General features: G+C 47.4%; 1 protein-coding gene across 2 annotated transcripts in view; it reads left to right on the forward strand.

Annotated features, from left to right (window-relative positions):
• LENG8 (leukocyte receptor cluster member 8) overlaps positions 1-6,694 on the forward strand; it is a 130,015-nt gene extending 123,321 nt beyond the window's left edge. For both annotated transcript variants that reach the window (XM_069200799.1, XM_069200800.1), the window contains one exon: positions 4,736-6,694. In XM_069200799.1, the coding sequence (XP_069056900.1) occupies positions 4,736-4,898 (163 nt within the window). In that variant the 3' untranslated portion in view covers positions 4,899-6,694. The remainder of the gene's footprint in view (positions 1-4,735) is intronic.
• The last annotated feature ends 17,876 nt before the right edge of the window (positions 6,695-24,570 follow it).

The following is a 24,570-nucleotide window of genomic DNA, read 5'->3' on the forward strand; positions in this document are numbered from 1 at the left end:
CCAAAATCAACTCGCAGACAATCTCTCTCGAGATCACCAACAGGTCCACGAATGGGAAATTCACCCCCAAATTCTGAACACTTATTTCAAACTCTGGGGAACACCTCAGATAGACTTGTTTGCGACAAGGGAGAACGCAAAATGCCAAAACTTCGCATCCAGATACCCACACAAACAATCCCAAGGCAATGCCCTATGGATGAACTGGTCAGGGATATTTGCTTACGCTTTTCCTCCTCTCCCTCTCCTTCCTTACCTGGTAAACAAACTCAGTCAAAGCAAACTCAAACTCATATTAATAGCACCAACTTGGGCAAGGCAACCCTGGTACACAACGCTGCTAGACCTATCAGTGGTACCCTGCATCAAATTGCCCAACAGGCCAGATCTGTTGACACAGCACAACCAAAAGATCAGACACCCAGATCCAGCATCGCTGAATCTAGCAATCTGGCTCCTGAAATCCTAGAATTCGGGCACTTACAACTTACCCAAGAATGTATGGAAGTCATAAAACAAGCCAGAAGGCCATCCACCAGGCACTGCTATGCAAGTAAATGGAAGAGGTTTGTTTGCTACTGCCATATTAATCAAATACAACCATTACACACAACTCCAGAACATGTAGTGGGTTACTTGCTTCACTTACAAAAATCTAACCTAGCTTTCTCTTCCATTAAAATACACCTTGCAGCAATATCTGCATACCTGCAGACTACCTATTCAACTTCCCTATATAAGATACCAGTCATTAAAGCATTCATGGAGGGCCTTAGGAGAATTATACCACCAAGAACACTACCTGTTCCTTCATGGAACCTAAATGTTGTCCTAACTAGACTTATGGGTCCACCTTTTGAACCCATGCACTCCTGCGACATACAGTTCCTAACCTGGAAGGTGGCATTTCTCATCGCCATTACTTCCCTAAGAAGAGTAAGCGAGATTCAGGCGTTTACAATACAGGAACCTTTTATACAACTACACAAAATAAAGTCGTCCTACGGACCAATCCTAAATTTTTGCCAAAGGTTATTTCACCGTTCCATCTAAATCAAACAGTGGAACTTCCAGTGTTCTTTCCACAGCCAGATACCGTAGCTGAAAGGGCACTACATACATTAGATGTCAAAAGAGCATTGATGTATTACATTGACAGAACAAAAAACATCAGAAAGACTAAACAACTCTTTATTGCATTTCAAAAACCTCATGCAGGAAACCCAATTTCAAAACAAGGTATAGCCAGATGGATAGTTAAATGCATCCAAATCTGCTACCTTAAAGCTAAACGACAGCTGCCCATTACACCAAGGGCACACTCAACCAGAAAGAAAGGTGCTACCATGGCCTTTCTAGGAAACATCCCAATGCAAGAAATATGTAAGGCAGCCACATGGTCTACGCCTCACACATTCACCAAGCACTACTGTGTAGACGTGTTATCCGCACAACAAGCCACAGTAGGTCAAGCCGTATTAAGAACATTATTTCAAACTACTTCCACTCCTACAGGCTGATCCACCGCTTTTGGGGAAATAACTGCTTACTAGTCTATGCAGAACATGCGTATCTACAGCGACAGATGCCATCGAACTGAAAATGTCACTTACCCAGTGTACATCTGTTCGTGGCATCAGTCGCAGTAGATTCGCATGTGCCCACCCGCCTCCCCGGGAGCCTGTAGCAGTTTGGAAGTTACCTTCAATTATTTATATATGTATCATCTCAACCTTAAATAGGTGCATACTTAGTCACTCCATTGCATGGGCACTATTACTACAATTCAACTCCTATCTCACCCTCTGCGGGGAAAAACAATCGAAGATGGAGTCGACGCCCATGCGCAATGGAGACAAAAGGAGGAGTCACTCGGTCCCGTGACTCGAAAGACTTCTTCGAAGAAAAACAACTTGTAACACTCCGGCCCAACACCAGATGGCGAGCTATTGCAGAACATGCGAATCTACTGCGACTGATGCCACGAACAGATGTACACTGGGTAAGTGACATTTTCATTATGAATCAAGAACTAAAATCAGTAGAATGTTTGTTACCAGGTAAGTTTCCTTTCCCGATCTTTAATCATAATTGTTTCCCTCTAACTGCTAAAAGGCAGAAATAACCAAATGTAAGCAAAAAAATCCCTTTCAATTACTGTCCGATATATATTTATATTTTAAATGTTCTGTGCAAGTTTTTATTTTGAAAAATGTGTAATATTGTGAAAGGTTCCTTGGCGTTCAGTGAAGAACTACACAGCCGAATCTAAAAACGTTGGTTCTGTACTGTTTTTTTTATAAAGTAATGCATGCAAGTTCACTGCCTACCTTCTCTGAGTGCCATAATACATATAAGGTAATCATTGTTAACTATAAGAAAGCAGTTGATATATTTTTATTAATATCAATACTATTTATCACTAATTAGACACTATGTGAAGGGTGCAACTTATTTCTCTGGCCTTCTTCCTTTCCATCTGGCTGGTAATACTTGCATGAGGGAAAATAATCTAAGAATACAATATTCTTAAGTAATTGGCAAGAAGAACACAATGGTAGAATATGCACGAACATCACTTTCTAATCCACCCTATTGTCACCAGCTGACCCATCTTAGATGGATCTTTCATTTTAAACTCCCTTTTATGAGAGGAGTGTTTACTAAGACACTATCTACAGTAGCCTAGCATTTTTGTCTGCATGCAGTTGTTTTCTGACTTTATGATGCTCTTAAAGTTTATTTGGGCTTCTCCGCTGCAAACCTTCCAGATTCATGAGGGGGGAGGTCGATTCTGGTGCCTCTCTACCATTGGTGAACTTGACACTGGTTTCTCTACAACTAGCGTAAGCACTCAGTCTTGTCTGATACAAAACTTACCATCAATTGTGCAGCTAAGAAAGTAGAGTTGTAGGTATCAGTATAACATTTTATATAGCACCAACATCTGTCTTCCAGTGCTGTAAACCATCACTGTTGCCCAGTTTGAGACTGGATTTAACAGCCTCTGAATGATAGATCAGCTGATTTTGCTTGCCTTATCATTCCAGCTTCATAAAGATCTCGCAGATAACCGATTTAGCAGTTTTGGGTATCTGCATACAGGACACGAGGCGGTTTTACTTAAGTAATTAGGCCGCACGACATTTGTTCAAGAATTGGGCATCATGTAAGCACTTTAAACTCCATTTACATCCTCCAATTCGAGATTCTACTTCAGTGCTATCTCAAGTAGGCTCTTGCCCCTTTAAATTACTAACCATTAGAATTTGCGCTGTCTTGTGACATTGATATATATATATATATATATATATATATATATATGTTCGATGGCATGGGTAGCTGCAGATACACATGCTATTATATCAACTATATTACTTCAAATATAGCCTTTCGTAGTTGCTACTATATCTGCGAAGAACTCCTTGAAGGATTCAGTTTTCCATAAGAACAAAGCTGTGCTGCAAACATCCACCTTTTCAGTAATATAGATTTTAATGGAATTCCGTCTGATTTGAAAATATTATACTATATTTCTTAGTTTGTTTACTGGAGAAATGTTTCATAGCTTAGCCATTTCCACGGCCCTCCGCATTATTTGGAAAGTATGATTGCCTTCTAGAATTGTGACCATTTTTCAGGACCTATGAACATTTTCTGACTCCATGCAACGAAGTAGCGACTGCTACTATTGCCATGTTGATAGTCATTCACACATCAGAAGCTTGAGACAAGTAGGTCGAATTACTCAGTCTTAATGTTTATTCCCCCAGCGCCATGTCGTAAACAGTGGATTTCCAGTGGCCGGTAATCGTAGTTTATTGGGCTACTTTGCATTCCTTTTGTATGGATTACACGTTGGATTCACTGCCCATCAAAAATGAACTCTTCGTAGTATGCATGTGGCAGCTTTTTTTTGTTGTTGCTTGAAGCCTGGTCCTGTGCTGTCTCCTTGTCCCAGCATCTTGTGGACATGGAAACGAGTTGCCAACCAGTTGATAAGAAGGGATAACACAGAGAAGGAGAAAAACATTCTCATTGCAGGGCTCAGAACTTGAGCTCCGATTCACTTCTTTCACACGTCCACACGTAAGCTGTGTTCCATTTTTACTTGGCTAATGAATGAGAACTGGGTTGGTGAAGTTGGTGACTCGTATGTAGGGCGAGTGAAGACGTTCTGAGTAGGTCTGTAAAAATAAAATAAAAAAATTAAAAAAATTTAGACGATGCAGCCATTCACAGCCAGTTGGCAAAGTATCTGGGCCTAGGAAAGTGCTGGAATTGACAAGTGTTTTTGTAATGCTGTAAGGATGGATACATGTTAAGTAGAAAGTGACGCTTTGCGCTGTACTGTTTTTGTACTTGACTTCAGTTGCTGTCAGAGGTGGATCTTTAAGATGTAGATAGTATGACGGAGTTGTGTGGGAGGATGGGCGAGTTAGTGTTATCGTTGCTTGCAAAAAGAAATGTAAACACTCAGATAAGGAGACCAGCATGTCGTTACGGAATATATTGCTTAAACACAACATTCCTCTTCCTTTGACTGTTTGGTATATTGTAGCCATTCGCAGTATTGCTCTCATAATTTGTGCGCGCACATGTTTGCTTGGTGTTGGGTTCCGGAAAAGTTCAGTGTAAGTACTTATGATAAACCTGTTTTACTAAGCAAAGGATGTCCTTTTGTTCTAACTTTGTTTTTGCTGGTTTTCCATTGCTGTTTTTTTTTTATCTTTAGTTTTCGCCCTGTGCTCCCGGTTTCCTACGTTCAGTCTGAGCTGGCCTTGGAGAGCGAGGAAGAGTGCCAGGCTTTCCTGGCACCTCTGTCCCTTATTTACTCAGGGAACGACATCAGCAAGATCGATTGCAAGCTGAGCTTAGTGGTCTTGCCAAACTTCTAATCCTAGCAACTGCAATAATGTCTTAATCCTAAAATCAAAAGGTGCTATGTTGCCACCTTGCACACTCCTGAATGTGTGCGAGCTCAGGGTATTGGTCCCCTTGGTGCCATCACGTGCCTCTGGAGGCTGAAGAAAGGGGACTGGGTTGTGCCAGGTATCCAAAGACAGATGGTGAAGACGTCGCACCACCGTGGAAGAATGAAAATGTGAGCGCTTCGATACCAGCTAACCCTATGGAATTCCAGCTGACCTGTGGAGTGATTGTTCTACCAGTAGCCCGTAATCTGCCACTTGCGCCTTGGAGTATGGCGTCAATTTCCCCCCCCTCACTTTCCCCCCCGCCTATGTAGTCTCTTTTTCTTGTTTTTTTTTTTTCTTATTTTGTTTTTTTAAGTGTTTTACCCTTTTCACCCATAAAACATCAGCCTGCAGAATGATTCTCTTCATTATTGAGGCATTGAGCCTGGCCTGCTCAGGGAAAGAAGAAAATCTGTTATTAATAAAGTATTTAGAGCCCTGGTGCAGATCTCTGTAAGCTTTCAGAGTAGGGATACCCTTTTCAGGCGTGGGAAAACAGAGTGGTCTAATGTTTGCTGGCTGGTCACTGAATCAGGTTTCCTCGGGCACAGATATATATATTTTTTTCCTTCAGTTGAAATTGGCAAGGTTGATCCCTTCTTAGCTTGCCACTGCTGCTATTTCAAAGGAGAGAAAGTTTGATTCCAGATGATGGAAGGGTTGTTAAATGGTTACCCTCGCACAGTAACTCGGCCCTTTTGTATTAAAGGGCATTTTTTTGTACATAGTGTATATGGAAGTTCTATATAACAGGCTGTAAATAGGTGTACATATAGAAGATTTTTTGTAAAGCTTTTTTTACCTTTTTGTATTCTGATATGGCCTCATTGTTTAAGTATAATTTGTCAACCCATTATGGTTTGAAACTAACAATATCTCAGTCTCTTTTCTCTCCCTCTCTCTCTGCAACGAGTTTCTGTCCTGATGCCCCATAAGACACCAAAATGGGGGTTTGGAATGGAAGGCAGAAGCTGTACTTGAAGTTCCACTTCAGAATACTTTGAGAGAAGAGAAAGAATCCTAAAGCAAATGGCCAATGAGAGACTTTGGTTTACAAGTGAAAAAGACTGTTTGCAGCTATAGCTGTACCACCAGGAGGCCAAACCATTGCGTGTTGGAGAAATGGGAAGCTTCGAAAACTCGGTTCAAGGTCGTGTCTGGAGTCTAAATTCACTGGAGTGCACTTCGGGAGAAGATTGAAGTTCTTGGAAAGTCTTGTTCCTTTTTCCTTTGTTAATTTTCTACATCGATTTTGTTTTTCGTCACTGCAGGAAGCTTGCTTGCTCGGTTTTCTTTACAGGTAAATGAACTAAGTAAATGCTGGCTTGGGAGTCTCTACCATGCCTTCACCTTTTGCGCCCATTTTATGTTCCTCTGTTCCATCCCTATGCTGCTTTTATTTTTACCTGCTCCACCTTACCCCTTAATTTGTTTGAATGTGTATTACATAAAATGTGCAATTTGGAGCAGCAGTGTTTAAATGCTCTTTTCTTTGCAGATGTTTATTTTTGGTTGATTAACTCCATGAGTTACAAAAAATAAAAACATTGAGGAGCTTCAGATGTTCTGTTGAGATTGTTGAGAACGTGAATAAGATGTTTGTCTGGACGCACTTTATTTTAGAATCTTTATAAATATTCAGAAACGATCTCTCCCTACATGAAGGATCCTGCAATACTTTTAAAACTGAAAAAATCCAAATAAATTTGCAAAAATAACTGATTTTGTAACATTACTGTTTTCTTTATATGTTCTCGTTATCTGCAAATCTAGAAGAAGAAAAAACTTAAAATCGTTTTCAATTATATCTTTCATGTCTTAATCATTTTTTCCTTTCGTCTTAATGGAAAATTGAAGGAAATGTTTTAAGGGGCATGCAGCTGTGTATTGATAAAGTGTACTGTCCCTTCATGCAGACCGAGGACTCCCTACAGGCCGTCCTGATGAGTTTGGCCACTTAAACTCCAAGCTGGTCTCCTGCTGGAACTTCAGTGGTGCCCTCATCAGATTCAGTTGTGATGCCCATTTCTGGATACTGATCACGTTATGTCTTCGTCTCATTATGCGTTAACTAAGGATCATCCCCAGCCTTTTCATTGACACCAGTAGTACTAGGGGCTGGAGACCGCTGATAAAGATGCAGGTGAAGGTCTCCAACATGTTCCACATGATTTTGAGGCTGCCAGCTTCCTGCTCGTACTGATGCTGGCCTGTACCTGAATTTACAGGATGCTGGTAACCTAGCCCATGACACTTCCTGAGACAGAACCAAATCAGAGCCTTCAGCGCCTAACAGAAAAGCCTCAGTGGTGAGCAAAATAAATTCCTCAAGGCCAAAATGGAGGTTCTACTCTGCAGAAAGGAATACATAATTCCACGACAAACTTTGGGAGGAAAAAGCTCCAGGTTGAGGAGCAAAAGCTTGGAGATGCCTGCAGCACGAAAGCTGTTGAAGGAAGAAGAGAGAATCCTCAAGCTCAAGGAAGACTTTGAGGAAAAGACTTTCCAACACGTGGTATTATAGGCCGACTGGTCAGAGGAAGGAAGGCAAGATAATGGCTCAGACGCCAATGGAGAGAATCCGCACCTACCCCTCAAGGCCCTCACCACCTAACATCTCAGTGTACATTATCATGCTTAAAAAGGGTGCAGACACCTACAGCATAAAGATGGAAAGAGCAAGCAAAATCATGTTTACTGCTAGAAGCATTATTGTCTTTGCAACAGTCAGTTCCTGCTAATGCTACCAAGTGTGTTGTACCAGAGGAGAGAAGCCTGTAAGGAGCCAGACGCAGTAAAGGCAGTTTCCCCAAGGGTTGAGGAAAAAAGATTGATTCCCAACCCTGAACCCGATTTACATCAGGGGTACTATGGTGCTGCCTCTATCTTAGTGTCCATGGCAAAAAAAGGGCCAAACACCTGGCAGCCATTGTTCCACAAAGACGGCAAGTGGATGGAGATGGACAGAAAAATGGAAAGCTCAGCTGCGGCCTAATGGAGAATTGACCAATCCCCCTTTCAGGGCTATTTAGGGTCTGTCTTGGTTGGGTCCTCAGATTCGGCTTGCAAGATGCCAGCAGGACTCCTCGGCAACCTCTACTTCAACTTCTAGCCACTGGAACTGCGACTGGGCCCTCCAAGATCTGACAAGCTGCTTCTAAGAAGAAAGGACTCCTCAGCAACTGTTTTTAGGGCTCCTGCCAGCTTTCCCTCGCCATGCATCCTCAGAAGATTGCAACTCTTCAGCATGCCCAAGGAGAATGAATCTCTACTGGAACGAAAGGGTCACTTCCCTGCAACCGCAGGCACCTACAACAAGCGACGACTGGCTGCGCGGATCCCCTCTCCTCCTGAGCGGCATGAATCCTGCATCACTGGTGGTGGTCCAGAATAGTACACTTGGTCCTCTCTGCCAGCTGTCCAACTTTGGTAGAGGTAAGCCTTTGCCTTCCCACGCAGGACAGTACCCCCATGCACCGCGTCTCTTGCAGCTGCCAAGGCTTGCTTGCATCTCCCCCAAGGGATCTTCAGGTGACGTGTAGCTCCAGCCCCCAGGACTCCATCCTGCAAAGCACAGCCTCCTGCGTGGATCTCCTGCGGCGTGGGATACTCTTTTGTAGTGCTGCGTGAGTGTAGGAAGTTGGCTCTGTATATTCTATCTCAAAGTGAGAGATAGTGTGCACAGAGGCCAAGGGTTCCCCTTAGAGGTTGATAGTGGCAAAATTTGATAATTAAAATGCTCTATTGTGTGGTCGAGCAGTAGGATTATCAGAGGGTAGTGTTAAGCATTTGTTGTATACACAGGCAGTAAATGAGAACACACCCTCAAAGACTTAACTCCAGGCCAATAGGTTTTTATATAGAAAAATATTATTTTCTTCATTTATTTTAGAACCACAAGATTCAGAATTCAAGTAAGTACATAAATTGTAAGGTACTTGGCATAGGTAAATCTGGAACTTTGGATTAAACAGTAATGTACAGTTTTGGCAAAAAAATTGCAATAAGCTATTTTAAAAGTGGACACTGCAAAAATCAACAGTTCCTGGGGAGGTAAGTAACAAACTTACTGGTTCAGTCTCTGGGGCATAGGTGGGAGGGGGGGCTTCCCGGGCCAGCCACTGACTAGGCAAGGATGAAGGCCGCCGGCTGGTCACTCCTGCACTGGTATTTGGTTTCTGTTGGTCTTGGGGGCTGCGGGTGCAGGGCTTCTTCCAGGTATCGGGTTCTTTGTTACCGGGCAGTCGCGGTCAGGGGGAGACTCTGGATTCTCTCTGTAGGCGTCACAGTGAGGGTGCAGGGAGGTCGTCTCAGGGTGTCTACGTCGTAGGAGTCGCCTGGGGGCCCTCTCTGCAGTGTTGGTTCTTCTGGACACGAGCCCGGGGCGTTGGGTGCAGGGTGTTAGGGACTCATGCTTCCGGTATGAGCCTTGAGTCCCTTTAAAGATGGTTTCTTTGTTGCTGTTTGGACACAGCTGCTGTCCATAGGAGTTTCTTGGTCCTTTGGTTGCAGGGCAGTCCTCAGGTCGCTGGTCCTGCTGGATGCGTCGCTGTGCAGATTCTTAGTCTGGAAACAGGCTGGTAGGGCTGGGGCCAAGTTAGTCATCTCTGGGGCTTTCAGGTCAGCAGTCTTTCTTGTAGGTTGTCGGGAATCTGATTTCCTGGGTTCAGGGTCGCCCCTAAATACTCAGTTTAGGGGTGTTTTTAGGTCTGGGGGGGCAGTAGCCAATGGCTACTGTCCTTGAAGGTGGCTACACCCTCTTTGTGCCTCCTCCCTGTGGGAATGGGGGCACATCCCAAATCCTATTGGGGAAATGCTCCAAAACAAGATGGAGGATTTTCCAAGGAGGGAGGGGTCCCTTCCGCTCTGGTCACCTTACGGGTTTGTTTTTCTCATTGTCTCCCCCGGACTTGCTGCCACAAGTGGGGGCCGTGTCCGGGGGGCGGGCATATTCACTAGCTGGAGTGCCCTTGGGCATTGTAACAAAGCCTGAGACATTGAGGCTCACTGCTAGGTGTTAGTCTCTGCGGGGGGGATGTGAAGCACCTCCACCCAGTGCAGGCTTTGTTTCTGGCCCCAGAGAGTACAACGGCTCTCACCCCAGGGGGTCAGAAACTAGTCTCAGTGGCAGGCTGGCACAGGCCAGTCAGTCCTGCACTGAAGGATTGGGTAAAATACAGGGGGCATCTCTTAAGATGCCCTCTGTGTGCATTTTTTTTAAATTTTTTATTTTTGTAATAAATCCAGTGCTGGCATCAGTCTGGTTTTATTATTCTGTTACGTTTGATACCAAACTTCCCAGTGCAGCTATTATGGAACTGTGGAGTTCGTTTTGACAAACTCCCAGACCATATACTTAATATGGCCACACTGTACTTACAATTTCTAAGAATAGATAGGCTTAGACACTGTAGGGGCATATTGCTCATGCAGCTATGCCCTCACCCGTGGTATACTGCACCCTGCCTTAGGGCTTTAAAGCCTGCTAGAGGGGTGACTTACCTGTGCCACAGGCAGTATTTTGTGTGCATGGCGTCCTGAGGGGGGTGCCATGTTGACTTTGCGTTTTTCTCCCCACCAACACACTCAATCTGCAAGAGCAGTGTGCATCTGTTAGGTGAGGGGTCCCTTAGGGTGGCACAACACATGCTGCAGCCCTTGGGGACTTTCCCTGGTCACAGGGCCCTCAGTACCACTGGTACCTTTTACTGGGGACTTATCTGTGTGCCAGTTGTGGAAACAATGGTACATTTTTAGTGAAAGAACACTGGTGCTGGAGCCTGGTTAGCAGGGTCCCAGCACACTTCTCAGTCAAGTCAGCATGAGTATCGTGCAAAACGTGGTGGGGTGACTGCAACAAGGAGCCATTTTCCTACAGTGAGCTTAACGTGGTGGGGTGACTGCAACAAGGAGCCATTTTCCTACAGTGAGCTTCTTCTGCAGCTCCTGTGTCCCCGCCCAGTGGGATTCATGTTGGTGCTGCCTCTGCTCCCGTGGACTGTCTGCGACTCTGAGGGTCCCCTGTGACTCCCTCCCTCCTGGGTTGAGTCCTCCTAGGCCTTGCTGGTCCCTGGTAGCACCGCCTTTCCACTAACCGTGAGTTTTCCTTTGCCAAGGAATGTTGGTGGAATTCCTAAGTGCTGACCTGTTCATCACAGTCGACCAAATCCTGCATCCGCAGCTGGGTGGGTAGTAGCTCCTACTCCTCCTGGACTCCACTGTGACTCTTGGACTTGGTGACCTCTCTTCACAGGTCTTCTTTCTTCAGGAATTCACCACTTTTTTTTTTTTTTTTTGCAGTCTTCTCTGGGTGTCTTCTTTTTCTTCTTTTCCTCCTTTTGGGTGGTTTGGGGGAATAATCCAGTGTTTTATTCCTACATTCCTGGTCGCTGGGGGGTACTGTTACTTATCTTTGTTTTCTGATACCCCCAGATCCCCTCTGCACATTTTACTTACCTAGGTGGGGCTACCTTGTTTGCATTTCATTCTTTAGGGTCGAGCCTGCGTCGCATGCGAATCACTTGCGAGACGCATTAGTAGTTAGAAAAGGGCTCGGAGCCTCGTCCATGTCACGTCAGTGTCTTTCATTGGTTCATGGGCTTGCCTTTTAAAATCTGCTTGCTTTCATTATTATTGGAAGGCATGCATACGTCATGCCTTTTCCGGTGGTTAGCCCTCCTAGAGCACAGCGATGAAGTACTGAAAACATGAGGCTCGCTGTTTTCCGTCCGGTTTGTGGACTACTTTTTATCTTTTTTCGCAGCACGATCTCGCTTGGCAGAAGTCGAGCGATTTGCATGACATCGACCTTGTTACATAGTTAATTGCACTTTTGCTGTTTACGTAGATAATTGCACTTTTGGCAATTGGTTTTACTATGCGTGAACTGTAGCAGCGCGATCGCGCCTTTTTTTTTTTCTCCATTTAATGTGGCAAGAAAAATCTGGTGGGAGTTTACAATTGCTAATAGCTGTAACTCTGAGAAATGTGAGACCCGTTGCGTTGCAAATGCTTGTTTAGTATATGATTTGTGCTCCCCCTAGGGTCACTATTGGTTAGTGCTATTTGCACTGTTTACTAACCTTTTCTATGCCTGTTTCTGATTACTAGTGTAGATATTTAGTGTGTTACTTATGTCGTAAGGGTGGGGTCACCTTTTCTAGTATTTTGTGGTGATTTGTTCCAAAAAAAAAAGTACCTTTATTTTTGTACAACTGAGTGGTTTTTTTCAATTGTGTAATTGCTGTGTGACTACAGTGTTATTGCATGAGCCTTTGCATGGCTCCTAGATAATCCTTGGCAGTTCATCCACAGCTACCTCTAGAGAGCCTGGCTTATAGACACTGCCTACACTTCACTAAGAGGGGGATACCTGGACCTGATATAAGGTGTAAAGTACCCTAGGTACAACCAGGCCAGATTCCTACATTGGTGGTGTAGCGGTGGGATAAACACTTGCAATTGGCTTACCACAGTGTCACTTTGTACTTTCCATAGGAAAGACCACTTACTAGTTAGGGATACACATACAACTAGTTTCAGGACATAGTTTGGGTAATAGAGGGGTCTAGGCATAGCCCTTACTCCAAACTTCTGTAAGAGAGATTAGAAGTCAGGGAGGTTAGGCACACCCTACACTACTCTAACATGTCTTCAGTACCTAGCATATTTCAGAACATGGGTTCTCACTATGAAGATCTCACCTTTCAGGAATTGACGGAAGTGTGTAAGAGTAGGAAACTGAAGACAGGGAGGAACCCTAATAAGAGTCTGCTCTTCAGGCATCTCCTCCAGGATGAACAGGAGCAAGCTGGTAGCCAGGAGGAGAGGGAAGAGGAGGTAGAATCTAACCCGCCAGTTAGAAGGAGAGGGTTTGGACACTGAGGATGGTCCCTCAGAGGATCGGAGTGTCTCTAGTAACCCCCCCTAGTGTAGCTGGGAGCACTACAGGTAGTGACAAAGGTTGTCATGTTAGTTGCCCCCTCCCCCTTTTGTTCCCAGAGGACTAGTTCAGAGGGTTAGTAAGCCTAGAGACAGATCCTCATCCTGCCACTCATGTCACCTCAGTGTATGAGGGGAGGGGACAAACTACTGCACGCCAGAAGATGACTCCCTAGATGGGGAGCTCAGGAAACAGGTTGGAGGAGGCCAAGCGGAGGCTTCAACAGCTAGCCCTAGACAGGGAGGCCATGGCAGTAGAGAGAGAGGGGCACGGATTGGCGTTAGCACCTCATGGTGGCAGCAGCTTTGGTTTCAGGGAACCTAAGGTCAGGGAGGACTCTTGATTCTAGAAACCTTAGCAAGATTGTTCCCCCATACGAAGTGGCTTGCCTCTCTGGAGAGGGGCTGTAAAGTTCAGAGGGTCCCCCAGACACAGTGGGCTGCTATTCTTTGGATCTCCTCTGACAAGGGGAGGGATAGACTACTTACTGTCAGAGTGGAGGATGCTGATAACTACAGTTTTAAAATCTGCTCTGCTTGAAGGATTTGGTCTCACCACTGAACAGTATAGGATCAATTTTAGGGAGACCAAGAAAGTGTCCTCCTAAGATTGGATTGATTTTGTGGCCTGCTCTGTAAAAGCTTTCGGCTGGTTATGTGGTAGCAAAGTCAGTGACTTTGAAGGCTTGTATATTGTAATTCTGAGAGAGCATATTCTCAATAATTGTGTGTCTGATTTGTTACACCAGTACTTAGGAGACTCGGACCTGACCTCTCCCCAAGAATTGGTAAAGAAAGCATACACATGGGTCAAAACAAGGGTGAGCAGAAAAGCTCACACAGGGGTTGACAAAGACCAGAGTGGACCAAGGCCAAGAGTGGGAACAAAATGAAACCAAAAGTCTTCATCAGGCCCACAAAATTCCTCTGAGGTGGGTCCAAATCCTCTTCCCATAAAAAAAAACCTTGGTGCTATGCCTGTAAGGACTAGGGCCATAGGCTTACATGTAGAGTGTCTCTTGGGGAATGACTTGGAGATCTTGGGCTGAAGTGAAGTTGGAGGCCCATGCAGAAGTGCTTTGCATCCCAGGGCATATTTTTGCTTTGTCCAGGGCTCAGGCCAAGAAGCAAAAAGAAAAAGGAATCTTGGAGCCTGGAACAATGGCCAAAAAGGCCTCCAAAGCAAAAAGTTACCTCCTACCCCACCATCCAGTGAGGATTCCCATTTGAGGAGGAGAAATCCAATCCCTTGGTAGAACCGACACCTGAAGAGTTCAAATCTGACACAGCTGAATTTGAAGGTGCAGGTGGGCCTGCCAGGGAGGAGTTCAGTAGGGCACAGCAAACCTGTCCCACACTGGAAGGGTTAAGACCGCAAGCTATCCTTCAGGAAGCAGGGGGATGTCAGTGGCACCCACAAGGTGTATTGGGAAGACAACCTCTTATACTCAGAAGCAAGGGAACCCAAATCTGGTGCCACCAGGATGTTGGTAGTACCTCTGATGTATAGAGATTTTTTTTTTGTTGATCCTCGCACATGACACCGATGGCAGGTCACCTGGGGCAAAGCATGACTTGTCCCACACTTTCACTGGCCCCATATGTCTGAAGATACAAAGGATTTTTGTCACTACTGTTCACCTATCAAGCAAGTGGCAAGAAAGGTGGCACCCCAAAGGCTCCCCTAATTCCACTACCAGTAGTTGGGGTTCCCTATGAAAGGGTTGGGGTGGGTATTGTTGGTCTCTCAAACCCGCCCAAGGCCTCTGCAAACAGATTAATACTGGTGGTGGTGGTGGTGAACTATTCCACCAGGTATCCAGAGGCTATACATCTGAGGACCACTACAGCTCCTGCATTGGCAAAGGCCCTCCTGGGAATCTTCTCCAGGGTGGACTTTCCAAAAGAGGTGTTATCAGACAGGTACCAACTTCATGTCTGCATACCTTAAAGCCATGTGGAAGGAATGTGGTGTAACCTACAAGTCCACCACCCCCAAACCAATGGTTTGGTTGAGGGATTTAATAAAACTCTCAAAGGCATGATCATGGGACTCTGAAAAACTGAGAAGGAAATGGGGGATGTCCTACTGCCATGCCGCCTGTTTCCTTACAGGGAAGTTCCTCAGAAGGGAGTGGGCTACAGCCCCTTTGAACTTCTGTTTGGACACCCTGTTAGGGGACCACTTGCCCTTGTAAGGGAAGAATGGGAGCAACCTCTCAAGCCCCCTAAACAGGATATTGTAGATTATGTACTTGGCCTCAGATCCAGGATTGCTGAGTATATGAAAAAGGCCACTAAAAACCTGCAGGCCAGCCAAGAACTGCAGAAGCAGTGGCATGATCGGAAGGCTGACCTAACTGTACCAGCCAGGGCAGAAGGTATGGGCCCTGGAGCCCGTGGCTCCCAGGGCACTCTATAGTGGTCCCCACACTATAGTGGATAAAAAGGGTGAGGTTGCCTATTTGGTGGATCTTGGCATTCCTAGATGCCCCCTCCGAGTGCTTCATCTGAACCGCCTTAAGCCCTACAATGACCGGGCTGATCTGACCCTGCTCATGGCAAGTGATGAGGGACAGGAAGAAGAGTGACCCTCTCCCTGATCTCTTCTCCACCACTGCTGTTGATGGCTCAGTGGATGGAGTGGGCCTAGCAGACTGCCTCTCTGAGTCACACAAAGAGGACTGCAGGAACCTCCTAGGCCAGTTCTGTGAACTGTTTTCTCTGACACCTGGTCAGACAACATGGTATGAACACACCATTAATATGGGGGCAGCTTGCCTATTAAAAGTTGACATTTACAGACAACCTGATCATGTTAGAGATTGCATTAAAGCTGAAGTGCAAAAGATGCTAGACCTAGGAGTGATTGAGCACTGCCAGCCCCTGGGCTAGCCCAGTGGTGCTGGTATCAAAACCTCACTCACAGAATGGAAAAAGAGAGATGAGGTTCTTTGATTAGAGAGGGCTCAACAGTCACCGAGACTGATGTTCACCCTATTCCTAGAGCAGATGAGCTAATAGATACACTGGCATCTGCCAAGTATCTAAGCACCTTTGACCTGACTGCAGGATTTTGGCAGATCAAGTTGTCACAGGATGCAAAACCAAAAACTGCTTTCTCAACCATCTCAGGGCATTATCAATTTACTGTTATGGCCTTTGGTTTGAAGAATGCATCTGCCACTTTTCAGAGGCTGGTGAATACAGTCTTTCAAGGTTTGGAAGCCTTTAGTGCAGTCTATCTCAAAGACATAGCTGTCTTTAGCGCCACCTGGGGTGACTACCTGGTCCACCTCTGTTGCTTTTGGAGGCTCTGCAAAAAGAAGGCCTCACTATCAAGGACTCTAAGTGCCAGATAGGGCAGAGGAAGGTTGTATGTCTGTGCCACATGGTAGGTGGAGGACAGATTCAACAATTGCAGGAAAAGATCCAGACTGTTTTAGAATGGTGTAAGGAAATGCCTCCTTGGCATGGTTGCCCCCTGACTTTTTGCCTTTGCTGATGCTACGTTTACAATTGAAAGTGTGCTGAGGCCTGCTAACCAGGCCCCAGCACCAGTGTTCTTTCCCTAACCTGTACTTTTGTATCCACAATTGGCAGACCTTGGCATCCAGATAAGTCCCTTGTAACTGGTACTTCTAGTACCAAGGGCCCTGATGCCAAGGAAGGTCTCTAAGGGCTGCAGCATGTCTTATGCCACCCTGGAGACCTCTCACTCAGCACAGACACACTGCTTGCCAGCTTGTGTGTGCTAGTGAGGACAAAACGAGTAAGTCGACATGGCACTCCCCTCAGGGTGCCATGCCAGCCTCTCACTGCCTATGCAAGTATAGGTCAGTCACCCCTCTAGCAGGCCTTACAGCCCTAAGGCAGGGTGCACTATACCATAGGTGAGGGTACCAGTGCATGAGCATGGTACCCCTACAGTGTCTAAACAAAACCTTAGACATTGTAAGTGCAGGGTAGCCATAAGAGTATATGGTCTGGGAGTTTGTCAAACACGAACTCCACAGCACCATAATGGCTACACTGAAAACTGGGAAGTTTGGTATCAAACTTCTCAGCACAATAAATGCACACTGATGCCAGTGTACATTTTATTGTAAAATACACCACAGAGGGCACCTTAGAGGTGCCCCCTGAAACCTAACCAACTATCTGTGTAGGCTGACTGGTTCCAGCAGCCTGCCACACTAGAGACATGTTGCTGGCCCCATGGGGAGAGTGCCTTTGTCACTCTGAGGCCAGTAACAAAGCCTGCACTGGGTGGAGATGCTAACACCTCCCCCAGGCAGGAGCTGTAACACCTGGCGGTGAGCCTCAAAGGCTCACCCCTTTGTCACAGCCCAGCAGGGCACTCCAGCTTAGTGGAGTTGCCCGCCCCCTCCGGCCACGGCCCCCACTTTTGGCAGCAAGGCTGGAGGGAACAAAGAAAGCAACAAGGAGGAGTCACTGGCCAGTCAGGACAGCCCCTAAGGTGTCCTTAGCTGAGGTGACTCTAACTTTTAGAAATCCTCCATCTTGCAGATGGAGGATTCCCCCAATAGGGTTAGGATTGTGACCCCCTCCCCTTGGGAGGAGGCACAAAGAGGGTGTACCCACCCTCAGGGCTAGTAGCCATTGGCTACTAACCCCCCAGACCTAAACACGCCCTTAAATTTAGTATTTAAGGGCTACCCTGAACCCTAGAAAATTATATTCCTGCAAACTACAAGAAGGACTGCCTAGCTGAAAACCCCTGCAGAGGAAGACCAGAAGACGACAACTGCCTTGGCTCCAGAAACTCACCGGCCTGTCTCCTGCCTTCCAAAGAACTCTGCTCCAGCGACGCCTTCCAAGGGACCAGCGACCTCTGAATCCTCTGAGGACTGCCCTGCTTCGAAAAAGACAAGAAACTCCCGAGGACAGCGGACCTGCTCCAAAAAGACTGCAACTTTGTTTCAAGGAGCAGCTTTAAAGACCCTGCAATCTCCCCGCAAGAAGCGTGAGACTTGCAACACTGCACCCGGCGACCCCGACTCGGCTGGTGGAGAACCAACACCTCAGGGAGGACCCCCGGACTACTCTACGACTGTGATTACCAAAACCTGTCCCCCCTGAGCCCCCACAGCGCCGCCTGCAGAGGGAATCCCGAGGCTTCCCCTGACCGCGACTCTCTGAAACCTAAGTCCCGACGCCTGGAAAAGACCCTGCACCCGCAGCCCCCAGGACCTGAAGGACCGGACTTTCACTGCAGAAGTGACCCCCAGGAGTCCCTCTCCCTTGCCCAAGTGGAGGTTTCCCCGAGGAAGCCCCCCCTTGCCTGCCTGCAGCGCTGAAGAGATCCCTTGATCTCTCATAGACTAACATTGCAAACCCGACGCTTGTTTCTACACTGCACCCGGCCGCCCCCGCGCTGCTGAGGGTGAAATTTCTGTGTGGGCTTGTGTCCCCCCCCGGTGCCCTACAAAACCCCCCTGGTCTGCCCTCCGAAGACGCGGGTACTTACCTGCAAGCAGACCGGAACCGGGGCACCCCCTTCTCTCCATTGAAGCCTATGCGTTTTGGGCACCTCTTTGAACTCTGCACCTGACCGGCCCTGAGCTGCTGGTGTGGTGACTTTGGGGTTGCTCTGAACCCCCAACGGTGGGCTACCTTGGACCAAGAACTGAACCCTGTAAGTGTCTTACTTACCTGGTAAAACTAACAAAAACTTACCTCCCCCAGGAACTGTGAAAATTGCACTAAGTGTCCACTTTTAAAGTAGCTATTTGTGAATAACTTGAAAAGTATACATGCAATTGAAATGATTCAAAGTTCCTAATGTACTTACCTGCAATACCTTTCAAACAAGATATTACATGTTAAATTTGAACCTGTGGTTCTTAAAATAAACTAAGAAAATATATTTTTCTATAACAAAACCTATTGGCTGGATTTGTCTCTGAGTGTGTGTACCTCATTTATTGTCTATGTGTATGTACAACAAATGCTTAACACTACTCCTTGGATAAGCCTACTGCTCGACCACACTACCACAAAATAGAGCATTAGTATTATCTCTTTTTACCACTATTTTACCTCTAAGGGGAACCCTTGGACTCTGTGCATGCTATTCCTTACTTTGAAATAGCACATACAGAGCCAACTTCCTACAAATGGGCTCCTCCCTACCACACAGACCCAGGTGAGAGCCTTCCTAGGCCTCTCTGGGTACTACACGAAGTTAATAAAGAATTATGGCTCCATTGTAGCCCCTCTTTTTTATGGACAGCTAGCTGTCAATAAGCTTTTGAAGACCTTAAACAGGGCATGTGCTGTGCACCAGTGCTAAAAAGCCCTGACTACTCCAAGACATTCATTGTCCAAACTGATGCTTCAGAGGTAGGGGTGGGGGCAGTTCTTTCTCAGCTCAACACTAAGTGCCAGGATCAACCAATTGCTTTTATAGGCAGAAGGTTGACCCCCTAGAGAGAAGCGTTGGTCAGCTATAGAAAGGGAGGCATTTGCTGTGGTCTGGGCCTTGAAGAAGCTGAGGCCATACATTTTTGGCACTCACTTCATTGTTTAAACGGACCACACGATCCTTCTATGGCTCAAACAGATGAAGGGAGAAAACCCCACATTGTTGAGGTGGTCCATATCCCTATAGGAAATGAACTATACAGTAGAACACAGACCTGCTGAGTAACCACTCCAATGCAGATGGAATCTCCAGATATTTCCACTTACACAATGAAGACTCATCTGGGCAAGGTTAGCCTTCTTGTCCTTCGTTTGGGTGGGGGGGGGGGGTGAGTTGTGTAGGAAAGTATCCTCTTTTTTGGCATGGTTACCCCATTTTCTGCCTGTTGTCAGTATGTATGACTGTGTACTGGGTTCCTGCTAACCAGGACCCCAGTAGTTTTGCTCTCTAATCTAAATTGTACCTTTTTCTTCCCACAATTGGCATACTGGTCCCCCCCCCATGTAAGTCCCTAGTATATGCTACGTAGGTACCCAGGGCATTACAGGGATCCCTATTGGCTGCAGCAGTTATTCTGTCACCCATAGGGAGCCCATGCAAAGGGTTCTGCAGGCCTGCCATTGCAGCATGCGTGAAACTGATGCATGCACCCTTTCACTAGGTCACTATAAGTCACCCCTATGGTAGACCCTCTCAGCCTAGAGGGCAGTTTGCAAGTACCTATGTGTGAGGGCATCCCTGCACTAGCTGAGGTGCCCCCACAAACTCTAGCTCCATTCTCCTTGACTTTGTGAGTGCGGGGATGCTATTTTACGCGTGTACTCACTACCTATTTCCCTCCATAATGGTAACATCAAACCTGGGCATATTGGGGATCAAAGATGTCGGAATCATACCCCAAAACTGTTGCAAGTATTGGATGTCTGGTTCCATGCACTCTGGGGGCTCCTTGGAGGACCCCCAGCATTGCTACCACCAGACCAGGGGGGGGAAGGGAGGTAGCCTCTCCAAGCCACTGGTTTGCTTTGAAGGGCACATTTCATACCTCTGTGCATAAACCAGTCCACAATGGTTCAGGGAGCCCCTCCACCCCTCTCCCCTCCCCAAAACCCAAAAGTACCTGCTCTGGTGGACAATGGAGAGGGGAGTGATCACTCTCCTGTCCATCACTACCCCAGGGGTGGTGCGCACAGCTCCTCCAGAGGGTCCCTGGGTTCTGCCATCTTGTTTCCAAGGTTGTCGGGGAACTCTGGGAAGATCTGAGTGGCCAGGCAGGTGATGTCAGAGCCCCCTCCTGATAGGCGCTTACCTGGTTAGGTGACCAATCCCCTTTCAGGGCTATTTAGGGTCTCTCTTGGGTGGGTCCTCAGATTCGGCTTGCAAGATTCCAGCAGGATTCCTCTGCAACCTCTACTTCTGGCCTCCAGAATGTGATTGGAACCTCCAGGACCTGACAAGCTGCTCCCAAGAAGAAAGGACTCTTCAGCAACATTGTTTCCAGGGCTCCTGCCAGCTTTGGAACATTTCCCTTGCCATGCATCCTCAGAAGACTTCAACTCTTCAGCCTGCACAAGAAGAAGAAGGAGGAATCTTCCTTGAAGTGAAGGAGTTACTTCCCTGCAACCGCAGGCACCTACAACAAATGACGACCGGCTCCGTGGATCCCCTCTCCTGCTGAGCTGTGTGGATCCTCCATCACAGGTGGTGGCCTGGAGTAGTCCTCTTGGTCCTCTCTGCCAGCTGTCCACCTTTGGTGGAGGTAAGCCTCTGCCTTGCCAGGCAGGACAGTACTGCCATGCACGGCGTCTCTTGCGGCTGCCAAGGCTTGTTTGCATCTTCTCCAAGGGATCATCAGGTGACCTGTATCTCCAGCCCCTAGCACTCCATCCTGCAAAGCACGGCCTCCTGCGTGAATCTTCTGCGGCATGGGATCCTCTTTTTTTAGTCCTGCATGGGCTTCTTCTGCGACTCCTGTGTCCCCGTCCTGGAGGTGCTGCCTGTGCTCCTGTGGACTCTCTGCAACACTGAGGGTACCCTGTGACTCACCCCTCGGGTTGAGTCCTCCTTGGTGGAATTCCTGCGCGGACACCTGTCGGCAATCTTCCCTCCAGTGTGGGGCTTCATCTGCATCCATCAGGAACACTTCTCTGGCTCCAGGGCTGCCATCAACAAACTCCTGCATCCACAGCTGGGTGGGTAGTAGCTCCTACTCCACTGCGACTCTTGGACTTGGTCCTCTCTCTCTCCACAGGTATTCTTTCTTCTGGAATCCACCACTGGTGTTTTGCAGTCTTCTTTGAATTATTTTCCTCCTTTTGGGTGGATTGGTGAAAATCCAGTTGTTGGGGGGGGGGGGGGGGTTTCTGGGGGGGGAGAGGTTGGGTTTGCTGGGGGGGGGGGGGGGAGAGAGGTTGGGGGGGTTTTGGGGGTTGGTGGGGTGGTTTGGGGTTGGACTGTGGACTGTTACTCACCTTTATGATACCTCTAAATCGTCTCTACACATTTTACTTACCTCGGTGGGGGTACCTTGTTCTCATTCCATTTTTTCTAGTATATGGTTTGTGCTCCTCTTAGGGTTACTATTGGTTATTGCTAGTTGCACTGTTTTCGAACATTTCTATGCCTGTTTTGGATTACTAGTGTATATATTTAGTGTATTACCTCCTAAGGGTGGGTCACCTTTTCTAGTATTTTGTGGTGATTTATTTAAAAAATAAAGTACCTTTATTTTGTACAGTGATATTGAATGAGCCCTGCCTTAGAATTTCCCTCAAGCGTCAATCTGGATCCAGAGATTTTTTGCAAGCAGTACCCCTGCACACCATCAGGTGGCTTTTTGACTTCTTGGTGTGTTGAGTATGTCATCACGAAAGACTGGCTTCAAGCACCGGATGATGTCCGTGACGGATCCGCACCTCATGTGTCTATGGTGTTTGAGGCTCAACCACGAACCAAAGTTGTGCTCATAGTGCCGGACTATGAACCCTAAGGCTTTGACGGAGCAGTGCCTGGAGCTACTCGTGGCCCAGCACTCGACTACGTGTTGCTCTCAGTTGAGGTGAAGGTCCCAACACCGCTCACGGAACCCTCACTACTCTTCATCCTCCCGTTCAAAATCCTCGGGACACTCTGCTAAACAGAAGTCGAAGAAACACAAGCATTCTTGAACTTCAACCTGTCGGTTGGCTGACGCGATGTGGGGTGCAGAGCATAGATACTCTAGGCCTCGGTCCTTGGAGCCTGCTATTGGGTCAGCTCAGCACCTTCCTGAGTTTCCAGGAGCCGGACCCACCTCAGCCCAATTGAGAGTTTTATGAGGCCATGCGCCTCATCTTTGGGCCCCACAGGGTCAGCAGGGGCCCCCATGGGTTCTGTACCAGCAGCTTCAGCCCTGGCTCCGGAGGGCATCCAGGGATCCACTTACGGATCTGAACCGGCATTGGTTATACCCTTGCGGCCTTCCCTAACAACTGTTCCAACGTTGACGCTCCTGATGCTGCCCAGGCAAATGGTTGGGATCCCATACTTATTGCCGACTCTGACACAGAGCCAGACCAGTGTCGCTCAATGCCAATTCTGAAATTCGGTAGGGACTTTACTCCCTGGTTTGGATCCTGACCCTTATTTTACAGGTACAGTGGGACTATGGTGGGGTCGCTGGACCCTTTAGAATACAAGCTTCAAGACCCTTTCACTACAGGTCACTGTAAATCACCCGTATGGTAGGCCCTCCTAGCCCAGAGGACAGGGTGCAAGTACCTGTGTGAGAGGGCACCCCTGCATAAGCAGAGGTGCCCTACGAACTCCAGCTTCATTTTCCTGGATTTCATAAGTGCAGGGAAGCCATTTTACTTGTGTACTGGACACAAGTCACTACCTGTGTCCAGCTACATCATGATACCGCCAAACCTGGGTATGTTTAATATGAAACATGTCGGAATCATACCCCAATACCTTTGCCAATATTGGTTGTATGACACTCTCTGGGCTCCTTAGAGGACCTCCTGCTTTGCTCCTACCAGTTTTCAGGTTTTTCTCAGGAAGCGCCACTGCGTTCCTACAGCCAGGTTTCTGCCCTCCTGCTGCTTGAGCAGCTTAAGCCCAGGAAGGCAGAACAATGGATTTCCTTTGTGAGTGGGAGGCAACACCCTCTCACTTTGGAAGTAGGTGTTACATGGCTTGAGAGGGGTAGCCTCCCCAAGCCACCAGTATGTTGTGAAGGGCACATTTGGTGCCCGCTTAGCATAAACCGGTTTGCACCAGCCCAGGGACACACGGTCCCTGCTCTGGTGCGAAACTGGACAATGGAATGGGGAGTGACCACTCCCCTGGCCACCACCACCACAGGGGTGGTGCCCTGAGCACCTCAAGGTGGCCACTTGATTCTGCCATCTTGAATCCAAGGTGGGCAGAGGCCCCTGGGAGCATCTGAGTGGCCAGGTGAGACAGTTGATGTCACAACCCCCTTGCGATAGGTGGTCACCCTGCTAAGTGACCAATCCCCCTTCCTGGATTATTTTGGGTCTCCCTCTTGGATGGGTTGTCAGATTCGACATGCAAAATTCCAGCACGACTCCTCTGCATTGTTTACTTCATCGTCTGACCACCGGCACCACAACTGGACCCTCCAGGAGCCAACAATCTTCAACTCCAGTGACGTCTCCGCATTGCAACACTGTTTCACCGGCTCCTTTCAGCAACTGCACCATTTCCCTGGTTGTGCATCCTCTGAGGGCGACAAGTCTTCAGCATCAACAAGAAGCAAGAACGAATCTCCCTTGGAGTAAAGGAGTCACTCGCCTGCATCCGCAGGCACAAACTGCAATGACGACTGGCTGCATGGATCATCTGTCCTGCAAAACTGTGTGGATCCGCAGGTGGTAGTTTGGAGTGTTTCTCTCTATCAGCTGTCCAACTTGGGAGACGATAAGTCCTTCCCTCCCTCATCTTGCAGGACAGTACTGTGACTCTTGCAGCTACAAAGGCTTGTTGCCTGTGGGAGGGTGCCTCCTCAACTTCTGACTTTCCTCACTGCTGAGTCACCTGGTACTCCCCTCCATGGGATGAGTCCCCCGGACCTTCCTGGTCCCCGGCAGCTCTGCAACTCTTCATCTGTGACTCTTGCCATTGCCAAGGCTTGGTGGTGGTTTGTCCACACCACTGACTGGCTGCAACTCTTCTTCCGACGTGGGACATCAACTGCAT

The sequence above is a fragment of the Pleurodeles waltl genome, chromosome 7 (genome assembly GCF_031143425.1).
Source record: "Pleurodeles waltl isolate 20211129_DDA chromosome 7, aPleWal1.hap1.20221129, whole genome shotgun sequence".
In the NCBI taxonomy this organism is placed as follows: domain Eukaryota; kingdom Metazoa; phylum Chordata; class Amphibia; order Caudata; family Salamandridae; genus Pleurodeles; species Pleurodeles waltl.